Source organism: Pan paniscus, chromosome 20, assembly GCF_029289425.2.
Source record: "Pan paniscus chromosome 20, NHGRI_mPanPan1-v2.0_pri, whole genome shotgun sequence".
Taxonomy (NCBI): domain Eukaryota; kingdom Metazoa; phylum Chordata; class Mammalia; order Primates; family Hominidae; genus Pan; species Pan paniscus.
Genome location: NC_073269.2, coordinates 38,773,607 through 38,793,247, shown reverse-complemented (window position 1 = coordinate 38,793,247; position 19,641 = coordinate 38,773,607). Strand labels below are relative to the sequence as shown.

The 19,641-nt window shown below is 45.3% G+C and overlaps 1 protein-coding gene across 2 annotated transcripts in view; it reads right to left on the bottom strand.

Moving 5' to 3' along the window:
• The window catches only part of TDRD12 (tudor domain containing 12), a 100,340-nt gene that overhangs the window by 9,469 nt on the left and 71,230 nt on the right, over positions 1–19,641 (bottom strand). For both annotated transcript variants that reach the window (XM_008969262.6, XM_055103752.2), the window contains exons 17-26: positions 19,466–19,594; positions 18,361–18,478; positions 17,399–17,532; positions 17,046–17,266; positions 12,462–12,561; positions 9,831–10,015; positions 8,690–8,900; positions 6,328–6,420; positions 4,520–4,692; positions 1,978–2,046 (exon numbers count right to left, since the gene is read on the bottom strand). In XM_008969262.6, the coding sequence (XP_008967510.3) occupies positions 1,978–2,046; positions 4,520–4,692; positions 6,328–6,420; positions 8,690–8,900; positions 9,831–10,015; positions 12,462–12,561; positions 17,046–17,266; positions 17,399–17,532; positions 18,361–18,478; positions 19,466–19,594 (1,433 nt within the window). The remainder of the gene's footprint in view (positions 1–1,977; positions 2,047–4,519; positions 4,693–6,327; positions 6,421–8,689; positions 8,901–9,830; positions 10,016–12,461; positions 12,562–17,045; positions 17,267–17,398; positions 17,533–18,360; positions 18,479–19,465; positions 19,595–19,641) is intronic.

Below are 19,641 nucleotides of genomic sequence, written 5' to 3'. Positions count from 1 at the left end.
CGCCCCTCCCCAGGCTCTGTGCAGTCGCCCACCCTCTTCTCCTTCGACAGATCCTCCTCTGCTAGGTAGATTCCTTCCTCCTCACACTCACTGAGCTTTGACTCTCCTCAAACAGCAGCAAACCAAGAGCCTTCCCCAGCTGCTTTCCTGAGCCCTAGGCGTAGACTTTCAGTAACCTTAAAAACTGGCACCTCCACAGCCCACCTCAGCCTCTCCTCCTCTGCTGTGGGCTGTGCCTGGAAACCACCTGTCACTGTCCACCGCACCAGCATTCCCCAGGCACCAGGGCTCAGACCTGCAGACCCACGTTCCCTAACATCTGCCAACCGCCAAGTCCTGTGGCTCCCAGATCCGCGGGTCACAGCATGAAATATTCTCGCCATTCCCTCTCTACCTGTCAGGATCCCCTGTTCTCCAGGAGCTGTCTGATATGGGGTCTCTTCTAGCAGGCTCTCTGTGAAACCTCGCAGTGCCTCGCAGTGCTGTATGCTCTGTGTTCGCGACCACGGGTATGTTAAGCTCCCTTAACCACAAAGCTACAGTGGGAAAGGGGGCTGTGGGAGCCTTTACACAGGGCTGGGGCTCAAAGTCAGTGCTTCCCATAAGCCACCAAACGCATTTTGGTTAAATCTACTAAAGTTTAATGACATCTTCATTTCTAAAAAAGTATCTTAAAAGTATGGGAAATTTTTTTTTTCTTGAAAGTAGAGGGAAACTACCCTGTATTCTAATCCTATAGGTATCCATTTTTATTAAGGTAAAAAACTAAAAAATTTTAGATCATACTATGTTTATCTTTGTCATTTTTTTTTTTTTTTTTGAGACAAGGTCTTGCTGTCACCCAGGCTGGAGTGCAGTGGCACAATCACAGCTCACTGCAGCCTAAACCTCCTGGGCTCAACCAATCTTCCCACCTCAGTGTCCCAAGTAGCTAGAACTACAGGCGTGTACCACCAAACCCAGCTAATTTTTGTATTTTTAGTAGAGACAGGGTCTTGCTATGTTGCCCAGGCTGGTCTCGAACTCCTGAGCTCGAGCAATCCTCCTGCCTCGGCCTCCCAAAGTGCTGGGATTACAATCATGAGCCACCAAGCCTGGCCCACATTATTTTAAATCCTCCTTTCAGCTGAACTTAGGAATCTCTCAAGGTCACCAACAACCACTAACCCAGCAGGCCACTAAACCAGCAAGTCACTAGTCCAGCAGGCCACTAACCCAGCAAGTCACTAGCCCAGCAGCCCACTAGTCCAGCAGGCCACTAGCCCAGCTGTCTGTCTTGGTCCTCACTCGCTGGGTCTGCAGCTGCACCTGGGCTAGCTCATCACTCCTGTCCGGGACACGCATCCCTCGCCTACTCACCTCTCCAGGCTTCCCTCCACCTGCTGGCTACAACGTCCCCACCCTACTCCATGCTCCCCAGTGGAGGCACCAGGGCTCACCCCCGGACCCCTCCTCTCACACCTCTGGGGCTCCCAGGCCCTGCCACGAGGGCTGTGCTCTTGCCACAGATGCAGGCTGCCTGGAGCCCCGTCAGCTCTAGCAGAACACACTGATAAACCAGCAGCTTCTCAACCTCCACAAAGCCACCTGGTCCAAGCCTCCATCCTCCTGTCCTAAGCTCCCGGCACAGTCTTGTCCCCTAGCCCTCCCTTCAGTCTGTTCTCAACACAGTAGCCACGAACCATCTTCTGTTCAAGTCACTCCTCTGCTCAAAACTCCCTCATGGCTCCTGCCTCTGTGAAGCAAGAGCCCATTCCTTGCAGTGGCCACAGGCCCCGCAAGACCTGGCCCAGCACCTCCGGGTCTCTGTGTTCTGCTCCGCTCTGAGTACCTTCATCCCTGCTCCTGGAACTCACAGCCCAGTCCTTCCCTCAGCCCGTGGAGACTCCTCCCAGGTGTCCCCATGGACCGTCCCCCTCACACATGGCCCCCTGTCCCTGGCATTCTGGGAGGAAGCTCTGTGGTGTTCTTACTCACCCCTGCCCCTCCTGCTCCTCGGATGGATGATCCTGGTCTTGAGCAGGACTGGTCCCTGTCACCCTCGGCCTGGAGAAAGCAGAGCAGACTTCATTTGCAAATAATCATGTGCATCTGTGGAGCCTGTCTGGGGACAGTGGAGGACAGAGCTTGGAGTGCATGGGTAAAAACACTTTTTTTTTTTTTTTTGAGACAGAGGCCTGCTTCTAAAGCTACCAGACCCTACAGATCTAAGATGCCTGGGTGGGCTGGGCCAGAGGAGACGCAGAGAGCAAGAGACTGGGGAATTAGGATGTTCAAAAGCAGTCGTGTGTACGGGCCATTTAGAATTGCACAAGCGCACAGAGGCATGCCCGGAAGAGCCCTGAAGAGACCTGGAGTTTGCACCTCGGGCGGGGTCAAGGAGAGGACATGGAGAACTGCAGGCCTCGGGCATGGCTGCTGGAACAGGCAATGGGGAAGCTGCTGCGGAACCTGGATGGAGGTTCCCCAAAAATCATACACAGGATTCCCACAGGGCCCAGCAGCTCCACTTCTGAGTAGCAACCCCAGAGAAGTGAAGGCAGGGGCTCAAACAGGTATTTGTACACCTGTATACACAGGAGCACACTCACCACAGTCAAGAGGGGCAGCAGCCCAGGTGTGCGCAGGAAGATGAATGGAGAAGCGAAACGTGGTGATCCATGCCATGGAGGATGAGCTTCAAAGGGAAGGAAATCTGACCCGGGCTGCAACACGTGTGGACCTTGAGGACCTTACACTGAGATGAGCCAGGCACAAAAGGGTAAACAGTGGACGATTCCACTTAAAGTGCCCAGGATTGGCAGATTCGTAGAGACAAAGGAGAGTAGGGGGCTGGGCGGGGGGTGGACTCTGGAATTATTATTTAAGGAGTATGGAGTTTCTGTCCAGATGCTGAGCAAGTTCTGGAGATGGATAGTGATGATGGTTGCACAACACTGAGAATGTCCTAAATGCCACTGAATTGTACACTTAAAAAGAGTTTAAATGGCAGCTGTTGTCATGTTTATTTTGCCACGATAAAACACATGCAATTGAAGGAATCGCTGTGAGCCTTTTTAGCTGTGCTAACAGTGCTCTGGTCAAGTTTTGGGAAGCCCTGCCGCTCGCATCCCTGCCCACACTTGGTGCGTGTTTTCCTTCCTTCTCTCATTCCCCTCTCTGGTGGGCTGGGCATGCTGTGGTGTTACTCCCTGGGCTTTCATCTGCATCTCCCTGATGACTCAGGAGTTCCAGCACCTTCTCATATGGTAATTAGGTATCCTGAAGTGGCCGCTCAGGTCTTTTGCCCACTTTCCTAACAGGTGCCTGCTGTTTTCCTCCTGGCTGGAAGGAGTTCTTGATACAGATCCTTCCCCCTCTGGAGCTGCCAGGATCCCTCCTCGGAGTGACTGTCACAGTCTCTCTAATACCCTCCATGGGAGGAGACGCTGGCGCAGCCACTTTGGAACACTATTGGGTAGTAACTCTAACTATGACTCAGTAATCCCATTCCGTCAGAAATATATTTGTAAGTGTATATATTTGTAAAAGACATGTACAGTAATGTTTAAAGCGCCATTACCTGAAGTACCCCAAACTGGAAATTTTCCCAGTCAACAGGAGAATGGGTAAACAAATAATGGTATATTCATACAAAGGAACATTATGTAGCTGTGAGAATTTAGAGAATTTATGCCTCCTTTGAGCCTAGCTTCTGTAACTCACTATGGGGAGGAGGCATACTGTCTAATTCCATTCAAACAAAGTGCAAAACTGGGGAAAACCATCCCTGCTTTTCGACATCAGGAGAATGGCTCCTCTTGGGGAGGGGGAGTACCTAGAGGGAGGGGAGGCTCTGAGCCAAGGCTCTGTTTCTTGATCTGGGCTGGTTACACAGGTATGTTCAGGAAACACATCACGTCTGATGTGCGCACTTTTCTGTGTGTGCGTTATTTGTCAAGAAAAAGTTAACAACAATCCTTTCTGTAAGAGATACAGGTAAAATACTATATTTGAGATCTGCTTTATAATACTCCAACAAAAGCAAGTGTGGGCTGGGGTATAGATAAAACTAGATTTCCAAAATCTTGGTCATTATTACAACTGAGTGATGGGTACATGGAGACTCATTAAAAACCCTTCTACTTTTTTTTTTTTTTTCTTTTTTGAGATGTAGTCTCACTCTGTTGCCAGGCTGGAGTGCAGTGGCGTGATCTTGGCTCGCTGCAACCTCTGCCTCCCGGGTTCAAGCGATTCTCCTGCCTCAGCCTCCCGAGTAACAGGGATTACAGGCACGTGCCGCCACACCTAGCTAATTTTTGTATTTTTAGTAAAAACAGGGTTTCACCATGTTGGCCAGGATGGTCTTGATCTCCTGACCTCGTGATCCGCCCACCTTGGCCTCCCAAAGTGCTGAGATTACAGGTGTGAGCCACCGCACCCAGCCAACTCTTCTACTTTCATAAAACATGTCCTTAACACTTGTGAGTTGTATTTCCAAAAAACAACTCTTCCAAAAAGGAGACAGAAATCCACTTACGGGGTCTGGCTTAGGCTTTCTTCACAAGCTGGTATCTTAGCATCTTCGCGTAATTTTTTCAGTTGTTCTACGTGTTCTGGATTATCAATGCCCATGCCCATGGACAAAATTTCAGCTCGAACATTATAATCAATGACAGAGGTTTTTAAACTGGAAAGGTTTGTAATGTGCACCTTGAATCAATGAAAAAATTGAACATTAGCAGTAATCACTCTGAATTTTAACTGAAGCACAGACATTCCCACAGGGCCTCTCTGGTTCATTCAGCCTGCCACGTTGGCTGCACTTCGGCGCTTGCCACGACGTGCAGGGCTTTCCATGGCAGCATCTGGACTGCTTCCTACCTGAGGTTCCATCCAAATCATCCAGGCCTCACCCCATGCCACAGAAATATGGGCAGGTGGTGGGGGGGTGGCAAGAGCAAATCTGGGATAAACCCCTAGTCAGATGCATAATTTGTACATCTTTCTCATTCCTTCTCAACTACTTTTACCTCCTGAGGCTCAGCGTCTGCCTGATGGGAAGGACCTAAGCCAAGGACCTGAATCCTGTTCTGGGCCATTTCTTCTGTTCGTCTTTTCTGCAACCAAACATCCTCATCCATTTCCATTTATACAAAATTAAGTAAAACATAAAAATCTGCAACAGCCTGGCACTGTTGGTGGCAGTGTGGGTATAGGAGGGGCTGTCCCTCCCATGGTGAGGGTGGGGGGTGCTCCAGGCCTGCCCTGGCTGGGGCCCCTTCCTAGGTGAACCCCAGGAATGTGTGTCCACCAGGGAATGTGTGGAGGAGCCTCTCTCTGCTCAAAATGGGTGGGGGCAGGAGCGGGTGGAGATGGTGAGGGTGGGTCTGTTTCCCTCTGGCCGCCGTGGTCACTGCCACACGCGCTGCAGTGTGGACACATCTGCCAGGTGGGCTTTCTTTTTTACTTCAATCTCTTTTAAATCTCTGCTTAATAAAATTTCTGCTTTTCTCCCCCCAACAAAAAACAAACACAATACTATCACAACATCAACTAAGATGCCCAAATCTCCTCATATACCTGCATTTGTAATCCATATTTTCTCTTCTGAAAACCATTTTCTGCTTAGTCTTAAACCTTATATCCAAACTCCCTTTTAACATGTTAAAACTTTTCCAACCTCATAAAAATAACATTCAGCAAAAGTTTTTATAAATTGACTCTGTTAAATCTTGTAAGTATTCATAGTGAGATTTAAGTCTAATACAGCAGAACTTTGAGTGGAGGAGTGGAGCTCTTGGGGAACAAGCAGGGAGGGTGGTGCCAGCAGCCGTGGAGAGACACGGAGGCCCGTGAGTCACATGTCCTTGTCATGTGTCCTCCCCTCCCCCTTTCCCCCACCCCCTCCCACGGCTGCTCTGCAGGATGGGGGCTTCGTCTGCTTTGCTCACAGAAGGAACCCCAGTGCCCAGCACTGCTCCTGGCACGTGGCAGGTGCTCAGTTAAGTGCGTGGTGAATGAGAAAGTTAGAAACTGTCAGCATCAGGGAATGTAGCATGGAGTCCTCACAAAGCTTTGTTCGGCTGCATGTGTGTGCGTGCGTGTGCCTCGCATACACAGTGCACGTGTGCACTGGGGTTACAATGTAAAATATTCCCCTGAACAAAAACTAAACCCACAACCCAATTCATGACCCAAATAACATGAAAAACACCTCTCCCTAACAAATCCCCAAATAAGTCACCGTTTCTATGCAGCAGTTATTCAAGTGAGGGCTTAGAATAATCTGGATAATTTTAGCCGCCCATTCAAACAGATTTATTTCTAAGAAAAATGCATACTTACCATTGGATCAATCCAAACTGTATTTCCCAAAGCCAGGATCACTTTTGCATCATGCAATTTTCCAACAATTTTATGATGAATGTACCTAGTAACCTGAAAAAAGCACTTAACATTATTTTAGGTGAGGCTTTAACAAAATACCTTATTTTGTATATGCCATACAGTTTGCAAAATATTCCATGCATTTCATTTGAGCCTCACAGTAATGCTATGAGATCACAGAGGTCATCACCCCCTCTCGTCCACAAGGCTAACAGCAGAGTTTGGTGAGGCAGGTGTGGAAAGGAACTCGACCATGGCCTCGTACTAGTGAGTTCCCAGAGCTCAAGGCGGGGGTCTGTGCCTTTGGGACCCAACACTGTACATTTTCTTCTGTGGATGTGCGTACCCCATCTCCTCCATCACCTGCCAATCTGTCTTTAAAGCACGGATGCCTATTTCTTTGAAAGCTCAATGAAAGTGAAGTGAAAGTTGTTCCTCCTGCTCCAAGGCCGTCACTGCAATGGAGCTGCCTTGCAGCCAGTGACACTGGAGCTGAGGGCCTGGTCTTTTGTGTACCCCTTGCTGAGTAAATGGCTGTTGTTTTTTCTTTCTTTTTTTCTTTGAGACAGGGTCTCTCTCCTCCACCCAGGCTGGAGTGCAGTGGCGCAATCACAGCTCACTGCAGCCTCGAACTCCAGGGTGCCAGCGATCCTCCTTACTCAGCCTCCCCAGTAGCTGAGACCACAGGCATGCACCACCACACTTGGTTAATTTTTAATTTTTTTTTTTAGAGATGGGGGTCTCACAATGTTGCCCAGGCTGGTCTTGAACTCCCAGGCTTAAGCAATCCTCCCATCTTGGGCTCCCAAAGCACTGGAATTATAGGTGTGAGCCACCATGCCTGGCCATGGCAGTTTCCTCTCAGGGAGGAACACAACAGGCAGGACCTGTCTAAGCAACCTCTCACGCACATTTTCACATGAACAAAGCAGGGCGAAAGGGACCTGCCCGTTTCCATCCCCCTTGCACTTGGTGAATTAATTCAGAAGAATGTACACAGGAGAACCTTTCTCCATTCCCATAGAAGGCTGCTCCTTCAAGAAATACTTTTGGTCAGTCATCTTTACAGGTCAGATGTTTCTTGGGGAAAGAACTGTGACGTTCTTGCTGACGGCTACATCCCCAGAACCCAGTAGGGCACCTGGTACACAGCAGACAGTCATTACAAAGAAGGAATGCCACTGCCTTGTGATAAAGGCTCCTTTTACTAAACTTAGAAGAGTAAGGTTGTGTATTTATCCTGTATCATGGAAACATTCACTTGTTTATTTCCTGGATAATGTTTAACTTTGTTTATAACCCAAACTGTTTGTACTTTACCAATTGCAATTAACTTATTTCATGTCCCATTTGTCGAACTATGCAAAATATAACCTTTCCTTGGAGAACTGGAGCGCTTATCAACACGACTCATGCTCCAGTGATGGGCAGGACTGGCTGCAGGTTTCTCCCTGGCCGCAAGGGCTGGGCCTTCCCACCCCACCTGGACAGTGCCTGAGACGCAGGCCCCCCTGTGCCTGTGCCCTCAGCACAGGTCTGCAAGGGCTGGGCCTTCCCACTCCAGCTGGAGGGCCACGTGAGCCCGCATGGGGCCCTCTTCTGTGCCTGTGCCTCAGCACAAGTGGTTCTCTTTGCTTTCAACGTCCCATCTGTTCTATTTGGTGACACCCTAGTTACCCCACGAAGCCCAGAGGAAATGACCCTTCCTTTGGCAGCTTTTCTGATCTGCATCTCTCCTTCCTGGCCCATCGTCCCTGCACCAGTGGAATCACCTGGCCTCTCCTGGGACCGCCCATTGTGCCCCCTCTTTGGCTGGAGGATCCACTTTTCCACTTTTTTTCTGTTTTTTGATTTGCTTTGTTTTTTAAGAGACAGAGTCTCACTCTGTCACCTGGGCTGGAATGCAGTGACACGATCATAGATCATTGCAGCCTCAACTTCCTGGGCTCAAGGGATCCTCATCCCTCGGCTTCCCAAAGTGTTGAGATTACAGGCCACAGCACCCAGCCTGGAATGTTCACTTTTGTAGGTGCTTCCCCTGCTTAGGCTGATGGGCAGTTTATTTTACCAACATCCCTACTTTATACAGATTCTGTGACCGTAAGCACAAGGATAGTGGCGAAGGCAGTGTTGCAGCTGCCTGGTACCTCTCCGAGGGTTCAGCTGGGACGTTCACACACCGTGGGGATCTAAGCAGACTGCACTTTCCCTGCATTTCCAAACGTGACACTGTAAATCCAGACAGGCCTCAATTCTGTGTATATTCTCGGTTAAATATATTCTAAAAGTCAACAATAGATAAAAAGCCAAAATAACCCACCTTCGGATTCCATTCCATTTCGTTGTCAGCAGGTTTCACCCTACAGACAATAAACTCCACAGCCTGCGGGGGAAGTGTGTGGAAATGTTCTGGGAGATGCAGCAGCTGGTCCCTTGTGACGAGCCCCGTCCTGCCTTCATCGATGAACTCTACAAGGATGTCATCCAGGGCCCAGGCGTCTTCTTTTTGGCTCACTTCCAACACCTGAACCCTGGAGAACAATGGGGCATCGGTTCAACGCAGAGATTCCAGAAAGGATCATCTTTGCCTCAAATTACCATGAAATGGAAAACATATAAAAAGACTCCAAAACGCCATGATTTTACTCTATACTAGAAATAAAAAACTAAGGCCTTCAAAAATTCAAGTGGTGGATTATTTAAAGTATACATAAGTATAAAAACATGTACTTTTGAATAAGAGTAAATCCTTTTATCTAACAACATAATAAAAATTAACATAGCAAATTAAAGTCTCAAAGTTTTTTTATTTTTTTCCTTTTGTCTTTTTTGTTTGTTTGTTTTTTGTAGAGACAAGGTCTTGCTCTGTGGCCCCGGCTGGAGTGCAGTGGCATGATCATAGCTCAATGCAGCCTCCACCTCCTAGGCTCAAGCAATCCATTCACCTCAGCCTCCCAAAGTGTTGGGATTATAGGCATGAGCAACGTCACCTGTCAAGTTTCAAAGTTTCTGAATTCAAGGCTATCACCAAGTGGTGCCAGGTGTGGATTCAAGGGAAGTGGGTACAAACGAGCATGTGATTCAGACTGACCAGGTTGGAACAAACTATGCCAGGTATCGAGCTGACCTGACACCACATTCGTAACATCGCCAAGGCTGTTTTCTTATCTGTAGAATGGGAATGATGCCCACTTGATAGGAACTTGGCAAGAATTAAGTGAGTTAAAGATGTATGTGTATGTCGCACGCAGTGATGGCTCAACGGGTCACGGTGTCACTGGGCTCAGGAGCCCGGGGAAGTTTCCCACAAAGAACTGGAGCAGGCATCTGGGGGGACACCCCGCTGTCACCAGGCTCACATACACACTCAGTCAAATGGACAGAGGTGAAAATCGGAACTCAATACCATTTAGTTACCTCATGCTTCAAAACTTTACAGATGAAGTAAACAGATGTGTTACCTGTGAAAAAGCGTTTTTTCTGCTAATCCATACAATCCAAACTTCTCCACCTTTTCCACAGTTGTTTTATTAGAATCCTTAAAATACTCATTCATTTCAGCATTGAGAGTTGCATAAAGATCCATGTGTTTATCAACTATACGGCCAAAGTAATTTGTTGCATTCAAAATATAAAAAGGTATTATCTGAAACATATATAGTAAACATGACCAAGAAACAAACTTAGTCTAAACCGGATATGTACACATTCCCTGTATCTGCAGAAATCAGTACCCAACCTAAGAAACCAAAGCTTAGCAACGTGGATTTAGAGAAAACTAGGAAGCTAGCCAAAAAAGCAAAGCAAAACCAATACCTCACACAGTCATAAAGAATTAGTTTCACTTTAAATCTAATGGAAGATTTTTTTATTTTGCAAATTTCATTATTTTAAAACTTCATTATTAGGTATAAGTGTTCCTTGTTTACCTCCTAACTGCACTTCTATAGAAATTCTTCTTAAAATAGCACTGCTGTCTCTTGAAACTTTCTGATCTTTTTTCAGGTAACAAGATGCATTTTATTAAGAGCTACTGTATATCAGCCTCCAGGGTTACAGGGATGAAACTGTCCTACAGGGACCTTGGCAATCCAGAAGTGGACAGAGAGGCCACAGCTTGTGTGTGCTGGAGAAGACAGCCCTTCACAGGTTAGAGTAGGCAGGGGGACCTGTGTGTGAGGAAAAAGTCAGTGTGCAGAGGGCAGAGACGCTCTGTGTGAAGGGAGGGAGCCCTGGCTGCCCAGAGCAGATGCCAGGAGTGAGAAGTAGGCACTTGGCAGGATAGGGGAGAGGACCGGGCTGGCGACACCCACAGGCACCAGTGTCTGTGCCTGTGCAGGAGGAAGCAGAGGGAAGCAATAGACCTGAGAACAGAGAGCTCTAGAAGAGGCAAGAGGCCCTCCCTGGAAACGGGCTCAGCCAGTGCGACAAGCGAGCCTGGAAGGCTTCACCTGCCTCCACAGTGGGTGAAGGCTGGAGCCCCTGTGAAATCTCCACACTGTCCCTCCAGGGACAGGAGGGATGAAGGAAGAGAAAACCAGGTAACAGTTCAGGAGGGGAACAGGGCCAGGGAATCTCAGAAATCTCAGACACTATGTCACCATATTCATTTTACACAGCACATAAAAAACAGAAATGGGAACTCTGTGAAATCAGAAAAGTTACCCTGACCCACACCTCCTCCAAAATGTCAAGAAAACAAATTCTATCTAAAAACGAGCAATAGCAAAGTAACAAGGTCAAATCCGATATGAAGTCATCATAAAATAACAAAATGTATAATAATATATAAAAATAAAATAATTAAAAAGAGAATAAAGAGCAGAAGAACCATCCCTACAGACAATGAAACCTGTTAGAAAGATACATCCACAAACAGATCAAAACTATAACCTTCAAGAAATGTTGCTTTTAGTTTGTTAACTAAGAAAACAATGCGTGTATAAAAGAGTAACAGATCAGAATTACAACAACTTAGAAATGAGGTGACAGAACGCAGGAAAGAGTTAGAAATTTTTTAAAAAATTCAATAATGAAAACTGTAGTGGGTTGGACGGTGACTCTCCCAAAAGAGGTATGTCCATGTCCTAACCCCCAAGCTCACTGTGACTTTGACCTGACTTGAAAACAGGGTCTTTGCAGAGGTAGTGAAGTCTGCAGACTGGGAGATGGCTCTGGGTTATCTAGGTGGGCCCTCCCTCCAATGAAATGTCCTTTACAAGGGGCACAGAGAAGAGGAGGTCATGTGAAGATGCAGGTGGAGAGAGAGTGACAGTGGCTGCCGGCGGAGATGCAAGGACGCCAAGCGAGCCACAGGCCAGGTCAGCTTCTGGAGGCTGTGGAGGGGCATGGCCCTGCTGACACCCTGACATCCAGGAACATGACAGAAGAAATGTGTGTGGCTTTAAGTCACTAACTCGGTGGTAATCTTTTACAGCAGCCTAGGAAATTAACACAACAGATACTGCTCTAAGGGAAACAGATGAAAGGGAGAGAAATTGTATGCTCAAAAAGAAATGAATAAATTAATAAAAAAGGATTTGAAAGAAAATAAAGAAATTCTTAACTTGGCATTTCTATCTGCACCTTATTACAGAATTTTCCTCAAAGAAATTATCATGAATGTCTTGAAAAGATTCATGTAATCACTGTATCATTATTATTTTTTTAAAAATCTGTTTGTACAGACAAGATCTCACTATGCTGCCCAGGCTGGTCTTGAACTCCTGGCTTCAAGTGATCTGCTCACCTCAGTCTCCCAAAATGATGAGATTACAGGTGTGAGCCACTGTGCCCAGTCACTGCATTATTTTTAATGGCCCCCAAATAGAAACATTTTCTGAAAATATAATTTTAAAAAAATCCTTAAACTGTCATCCATTACTGAATTTGATCTTGGCTTATAAATACGCTGGGGCCCTGAAATAAGGCACCTTGTAAGGACACGTGCCTCTGGTTGCATTAATGGTGGTATGTTAATACTGATCACTGGAAGGCACCATGACATCTACTAAGATCCTGCTTAACAAATAAAACACGTTTATTAACATGACCATTCGTCAGAGGACACAAGCATCTTTAACCAAACCTACTTTAATGTATCCAAATGAAGGTAGGGCTTGGCTGGACAGTTTCCTGGGCAAGTCCGTTTCTGGATTAATACGGTGTCGGTCAGGACAGATCCTTTTGTCTCTGAAAATGAAATGACTAGACTTATCATAAGTAAGTAATAATTGTTAATGGGAATTTTAATGCTTTCTTCAGAAAATTAATCTGCAACCTAAATCAGATAACTTTTATTCCAAACACCCTAAAGACTGAATAACCACATTAAATATTTCAGATGACATTAATAATATATAAATAAGTGAAAATGGATTTTACATTTTAATTAACACTGAATAAACTTAATGAGTTATTTCATTATTTCTCTAGCAAACTTTCTTTCTTTCTTTCTTTTTTTTTTTTTTAAGAGTTTGGTCTCACTCTGTTGCCCAGGCTGGAGTGCAGTGGCAAGATCATGTCTCACCACAGCCTCTTAACTCCTGGGCTCAAGAGATCCTCCCTGCTCAGCCACCCTATTTCTCTAGACATTCTAAAATGCATTATGTAAATGAACAAAATGTATTTCCAAAATAAAGACTGAATTAGAAATACATTGCCATAATACACAACAAAGGGCAATCGATCTCTAACCCAGAAGCCGTTCCTTAACTACAATGCTGCTTCCACGTTGAGAAATAGTTGAAATTGCCATTTTAAAAGTCAGTATTTGAGGCCGAGCACAGTGGCTCGTGCCTGCAATCCCAGCACTTTGGGAGGCCAAGACAGGCAAATAACCTGAGGTCAGGCGCTCGAGACCAGCCTGGCCAACATGGTGAAACCCCGTCTCTACTAAAAATACAAAAATTAGCTGCGCATGGTGGCAGGTGCCTACTTATAGTCCCAGCTACTCAGGAGGCTGATGCAGGAGAATCGCTTGAACCCAGGAGGCAGAGGTTGCAGTGAGCCAAGATGGTGCCACTGCACCCCAGCCTGGGCGACACAGCAAGACTCCATCTCTAAATAAATAAATAAATAAATAAAGTCAGTATTTGGCTGGGGACGGTGGCTCATGCCTGTAATCCCAGCACTGTGGGAGGCTGAGGAGGGCGGATCACTTGAGGTGAGGGGTTTGAGACCAGCATGGCCAACATGGCGAACCCCATCTCTACTAAAAATACAAAAATTAGCCAGGTGTGGTGGTTCATGCCTGTGATCCCAGCTACTCAGGAGGCTGAGGCACAAGAACTGCTTGAACACGGGAGGCGGAGGTTTCGGTGAGCTGAGATCATGCCATTGCACTCTAGCCTGGGTGACAGAGCCAGACAGAGACTGTCTTAAAAAAAAAACAAAACAAAACAAAAAAAACTCGGTCTTCTTTAAGCCTAAATAGCAATACTGCTAGTAACACATTTAATGTACCATAATTCAAAAACGTTAATGTCAACAGTTATCTTTAAATTCAATCCAGCAGCTACTTATCAGGCACCCATGCCCCAGCCTCAGCTGTCTGTGTATCACGCAGTGGTGTTGTGTCTGGATCAGGCAGAGAAGCCCCATGACTGTCAAGGTACCCATGCTCTCTAAGCTGATCAACACAATCAATGCAGTCCCTAGCAAAATTCTGCAAGGTTTCTAAAGAAACTAACAGGCTCATTCTAAAATGTACGTGGAGGCCGGGTGCGGTGGCTCACGCCTGTAATCCCAGCACTTTGGGAGGGTGAGGCAGGTGGATCAGCTGAGGTCAGGAGTTCGAGATTAGCCTGGCCAACATGGTGAAAACCCGTCTCTACTAAAAATACAAAAATTAGCCAGGCATGGTGGCACACACCTATAGTCCCAGTTACTCAGGAAGCTGAGGCAGGAGAATTGTTTGAACCCAGAAGGAGGAGGTTGCAGTGAGCCGAGATCATGCCACTGCACTCCAGCCTGGGTGACAGAGCAAGACTCCATCTCAAAAAAAAAAAAAAAAAAAAAAGATAAAAAAAATAAAGTGTATGTGGAGATGCAATGGATTTAAAATAGCCAAACAACCTTGATGAGGACCAAAGCTGGAGGACTCATACACCAGCTCCTAAGACGTGCTATAACAAAGTGTAGTACTGGTATAAAGTTAGACCAATAGGCCAAAGTAACAGAATAGAGTCTAAAAATGGACCACAAATACCATCACCTGGCTCATGGCAAACGCACTCATGCAGTGAGAACCGAATGATATTTTAAATAAACAATGCTGGAGCAAACCATTATCCATATGGAAAAATCAAACCTTGCCCCAGATCTCATATTACACACATTTTTTTTTCTTTTTTCTTTTTTTTGGACATAGGGTCTCATTCTATCACCCAGGCTGGAGTGCAGTGGCACAATCACGTCTCACTGAATCCTTGACTTCCCAGGCTCAAGCGATCCCCCTACCCAAGGCTCCTGAGTAGCTGGGACTACAGACATGTGCCACCACAGCTGGCTTATATATATATATATATATATATATATATATATATATATATATATATATATATATGTGTGTGTGTGTGTGTGTGTGTGTGTGTGTGTGTGTGTGTGTGTGTGTGGTGTGTATTATATATGTTATATACATAATATATAACATATATAATACACATATATATATTTTAAAGAGACGGGGTCTCTGTGTGTTGCCCAGGCTGGTCTTGAACTCCTGAGCTCAAGTGATCCTCCCACTTCAGCCTCCCAAAGCGCTGGGATTATAGGTGTGAGCCACCATACCTGGTCATACATACAAACTAATTTAATATGAATTATAAGTGTAACTGTGAAAGCTAAAACTACAAAGCTTCTAGAAATATAGGAGAATGGCTTCATGACCTTGAAACAGACAACTTTTTTTTTTTTTGACATGGAATCTCGCTCTGTTGTCCAGGCTGGAATTCAGTGGCACAATCTCTCACTCTGTCACCCCGTCTGGAGTGCAGTGGCACGAACTTGGCTTACTTGGCTTACTGCAACCTCCGCTTCCCAGGTTCAATTGATTCTCCTGCCTCAGCCTCCTATGTAACTGATTACAGGTGTGTGCCACCACACCCAGCTAATTTTTTTTTTTTTTGAGACAGAATCTTGCTGTGTCTCCAGGCTGGAGTGCAGTGGCACGATCTCAGCTCACTGCAACCTCTGCCTCCAGGGTTCAAGTGATTCTCCTGCCTCAGCCTCCCAAGTAGCTGGGACTCCAGGCATGCACCACCACGCCCAGCTAATTTTTGTATTTTTTAGTAGAGACGGGGTTTCACCATGTTGGCCAGGATGGTCTCGATCTCTTGACCTTGTGATCTGCCTGCCTCGGCCTCCCGAAGTGCTGGGATTACAGGTGTGAGCCACTGCACCTGGCCGAGATAGGCAAATATTTCCTATAAGCACACAAAGTCATCAGGCTGGGCGCGATGGCTCACGCCTGTAATCTCAGCACTTTGGGAGGCCGAGGCGGGCAGATCACGAGGTCAGGAGATCAAAACCATCCTGGCTAACATGGTGAAACCCCGTATCTACTAAAAATACAAAAAATTAGCTGGGCATGGTGGCAGGCGCCTGTAGTCCCAGCTACTCGGGAGGCTGAGGCAAGAGAATGGCGTGAACCTGGGAGGTGGAGCTTGCAGTGAGCCGAGATGGCGCCACTGCACTCCAGCCTGGGCAACAGAGTGAAGCTCCATCTCAAAAAACAAAAAAAACTTCATCAAAATTAAAAATGCCTGTTCATCATCAGCAGAGTATTAAAAGAGTGAAAATGCAAGCCACAGCTTGGAGGAGACATTCTCAGTGCACACATCACACAAAGTACTTATGTTGAGTATATATAAGCTACTCCCCCCAACAAACCAAGAAGAAAAAGATAAACACTCCCTGTAAAAACTGGTCAAAAGACCTCAACGGGCACTTCACAAAAAGAGGATGGCCAACTGTCCCACAAGCCTATGAAAAGATATTCAACATCATTAATCATTAGGGAAATGCATATTAACATCACAATGGTTTACCACTCCACCTCCACCAACACTAAGCGCTGGTGAGGGTGGGGGACAACTCAGGCTCTGTCAGACAGTACTGACCAGACCGGAAAATGGCCAGCCGCTTTGGAAGAGTTAAACGCATGCCTACCCCATGACCTGCCACTTGCCCTCTGGAGCATCTACCCAAGAGAAATGGGTACACGTTTCCACAAAAGACATGGCCAAGAGTGTTCCTAACAGCTTCAAACATCATAGCCTGATAGTGGAAACCACCCACAGGCCCATCAATAGGAGAATGGATACACACACTGTGATACAGTCATACAACAGAACACTGAGCTATAAAACAAACCACAGATACACACAACAACACAGACGAATGTCACAGACATGAGGCTGAGAGAAAGAAGCCAGACACGGAAGAGAACATACCACGATGCCATTTCTATGGAGTTCAAAATCATGCAAAATTAATCAACACTGACAGCCCTGCAGAGGGGAGGGCACGTGGGGAAGAGTGCGAGGGAACCCCCAGACTGCCCCCTCAGAGTGGGTGGTGGCTTCTAGATACATGACAATTCACCACATTGCAACAGCTGTGCACCTTACTGCAGGTTATACATCAGTTTAATAAGAAACAAATCACTGGCTCACTTGCAAAAACCAAAAGCCTTCAGATATGGACAAAGAGGCATTCCGGCTTTCTTATCTTCTTTGGCTTCCAGAACTCCTGCGGTGAACTCGTACAGCTCTGCGGGGACCTTGGCGTCCGCTCGCTCCAAGTAGCGCAGGACGCCCACTGCGTGGCTCGCATCTTTCTCCGTCAGCAGCAAGACAGATTTGGCTTTCTTATCTCCCTGTTCTGCAGGAGAACCCTGAAAATTGGGGGTGAATAAAGGAAGTGGATCATCTATCCCAGTCTGACTGAGGAAACCTTGTGGACTCTGAGCTTATCATGACACAGAAGATGCCAGTGGAATATGGAAGAGAATAAAAATTCACCAAACCTGTTCAGCGTGAAACTGATCAGACATGCAATACAGGCGTCCACCAAAAACTTTTGGCGAGGCAGGGAAACTGAAGTGAATCACACACGTGGCATCGGTGATGGCCAAGAGTGGGACGCAGTCGTCCGTGAGGGCTGCAGAGAGGGAGTCCGACAATGTCACACGCGCTGGAGTTACCGTACTTACTTTAACCGGCAGTTCCCACGGCCACACTGCAGTGCATTTCCATATCACATTTTACTTTTTTGGATGCAAAGAAACTTCTTCCCCATTTTTTTCCCCAAAATGCCACAGCCCAGTGCTTAAATTCCAGAGAAAAGTGGTCTCCTTTTTAGCCTGAAAAATGTCTCTTATTACAAATCCAAGCGGCCCATATGTTTTTCACTTATTCTATACATTTTGACTTTTATATTTTTAATATTAAATTTAGCAATCATGCATGACTATATATAGTCATATGTATATAGTCATATACATGAATATATATATAGCTTGAGGATCACTATCATATGATATATATATCATATATATGATCACTATCATATATATCACTATCATATATATGATCACTATCATATATGATCACTATCATATATATCACTATCATATACATGATCACTATCATATATATCACTATCATATATATGATATATATGATCATATATATTATCACTATCATATATATGATAATATATATCATATATATGATAGTGATCCTCAAGCTATAACTCTAGGGAGAATGTCTAGACTAATGGTGGCTGCCCACTGACCTGAGAGATTTACCTCAACATCAAAATCTTAGTGGAGGTTAATTTTTCATTTTGAAATTAACATTGCTAATAAACTCTCAGTAAACCTGGGGAATAATGAGAAATCTGGAGATGAGATATATAAATGAATTAAAGATAGAATTCCTAGTAGCTCAACCTTCACTAAATAGAAGTAGAAATTAAAACACTTACCTAATATAATTTGAGAGCCAGAACTTAACTTCTTCTTCCACTGTTCTAAAACATTTTGTAAGTTAAAAATCATTTCTTTATGCATCTTCAAGCAAAATATTGAGCTGCTTTCTACTACCTAAAGATGAAATCAAAGAGGCCAGGTCACAGTCAGGGATATAGGCTGGAAGCCAACTGTTCCATCAATAATTGTCAATGTAAAGCACTTTAAATTATCTGTGAGGGCACTACCTCACTGATCTCATAATTCTTAAGAATGAGATGATTATAAACTGAAATATATTTCCAAAATTCAGTTTTTTATGTCTAAAATCTTGCTCAAGTGAAATAAGCAGTATTTTGCTGAAACTATTTTGCTTCCTTTTAAAATAACACAGCCATACTTGTGTGTGTGTGTAAACACACATATACACACACACACACACAGACACATCAGCTAGAAAGTCCTGGTTGACTACAGTACCATATAACTATACTTCTAGCTGACTGTTGCAGAAAGCTAGATGTACTATTAATTCTTTTATTTGGTAGTTGGCTTCATTTCTACGTTTTAGCACTAATATGTACAAAATAAAACTGAATAAATCTTTAGCCAATTTATTTGATTTTTTGGCTATATGATATCTTTTACTGTTATCTTCTCAATCTTCTTCTTCTTCTTCTTCTTTTTTTCCGTAGAGACAGGGTCTCACTATGTTGCCCAGGCTGGTCTTGAACTCCTGGCTTCAAGCAATCTTCCTACCTTGGCCTCCCAAAGGGCTAGGATTCAGGCATGAGCCACCTCAATCTTCTTAAACAGAGGGTACAGAAGATGTTGTCATGTCTATAAATTGATACTTTTAATACTCCACCAAGACGAAACTGTCCCCCCCTGGGGAACGCTGCTGCAGGGGAAAGGCCCTGCCCCCGCACCTGGCTCCTCCCCAGATCCAGGCCTCAGCCTGCATGCTCTGTGAGCAGACCCCATCTCCTCTTCTGATTGATGTTAAACTTGTAAAACTTTACTTCCCTGCCACAGAGTCAACCACCCCAGTAATTTTGTGATGACTTGAGATTCGACCAGTTGAAACAAACAGAAGCATTTTTTATATGGAGATGGACTCACCTTACACACTATTTCTGTTTCAGCTACAGAGCAGGTGAAGATCAAGGTCTTTTGTGCCTGACTTGGAATAAAATCAAGAGCTTGGAGTAAAGAAGAAGTTTTTTCACATTCTAGGCAAAGATGTACTACCTGGTAATGAAGCACAGAAACAATGTGACTTTTTAATATTTTAGGTG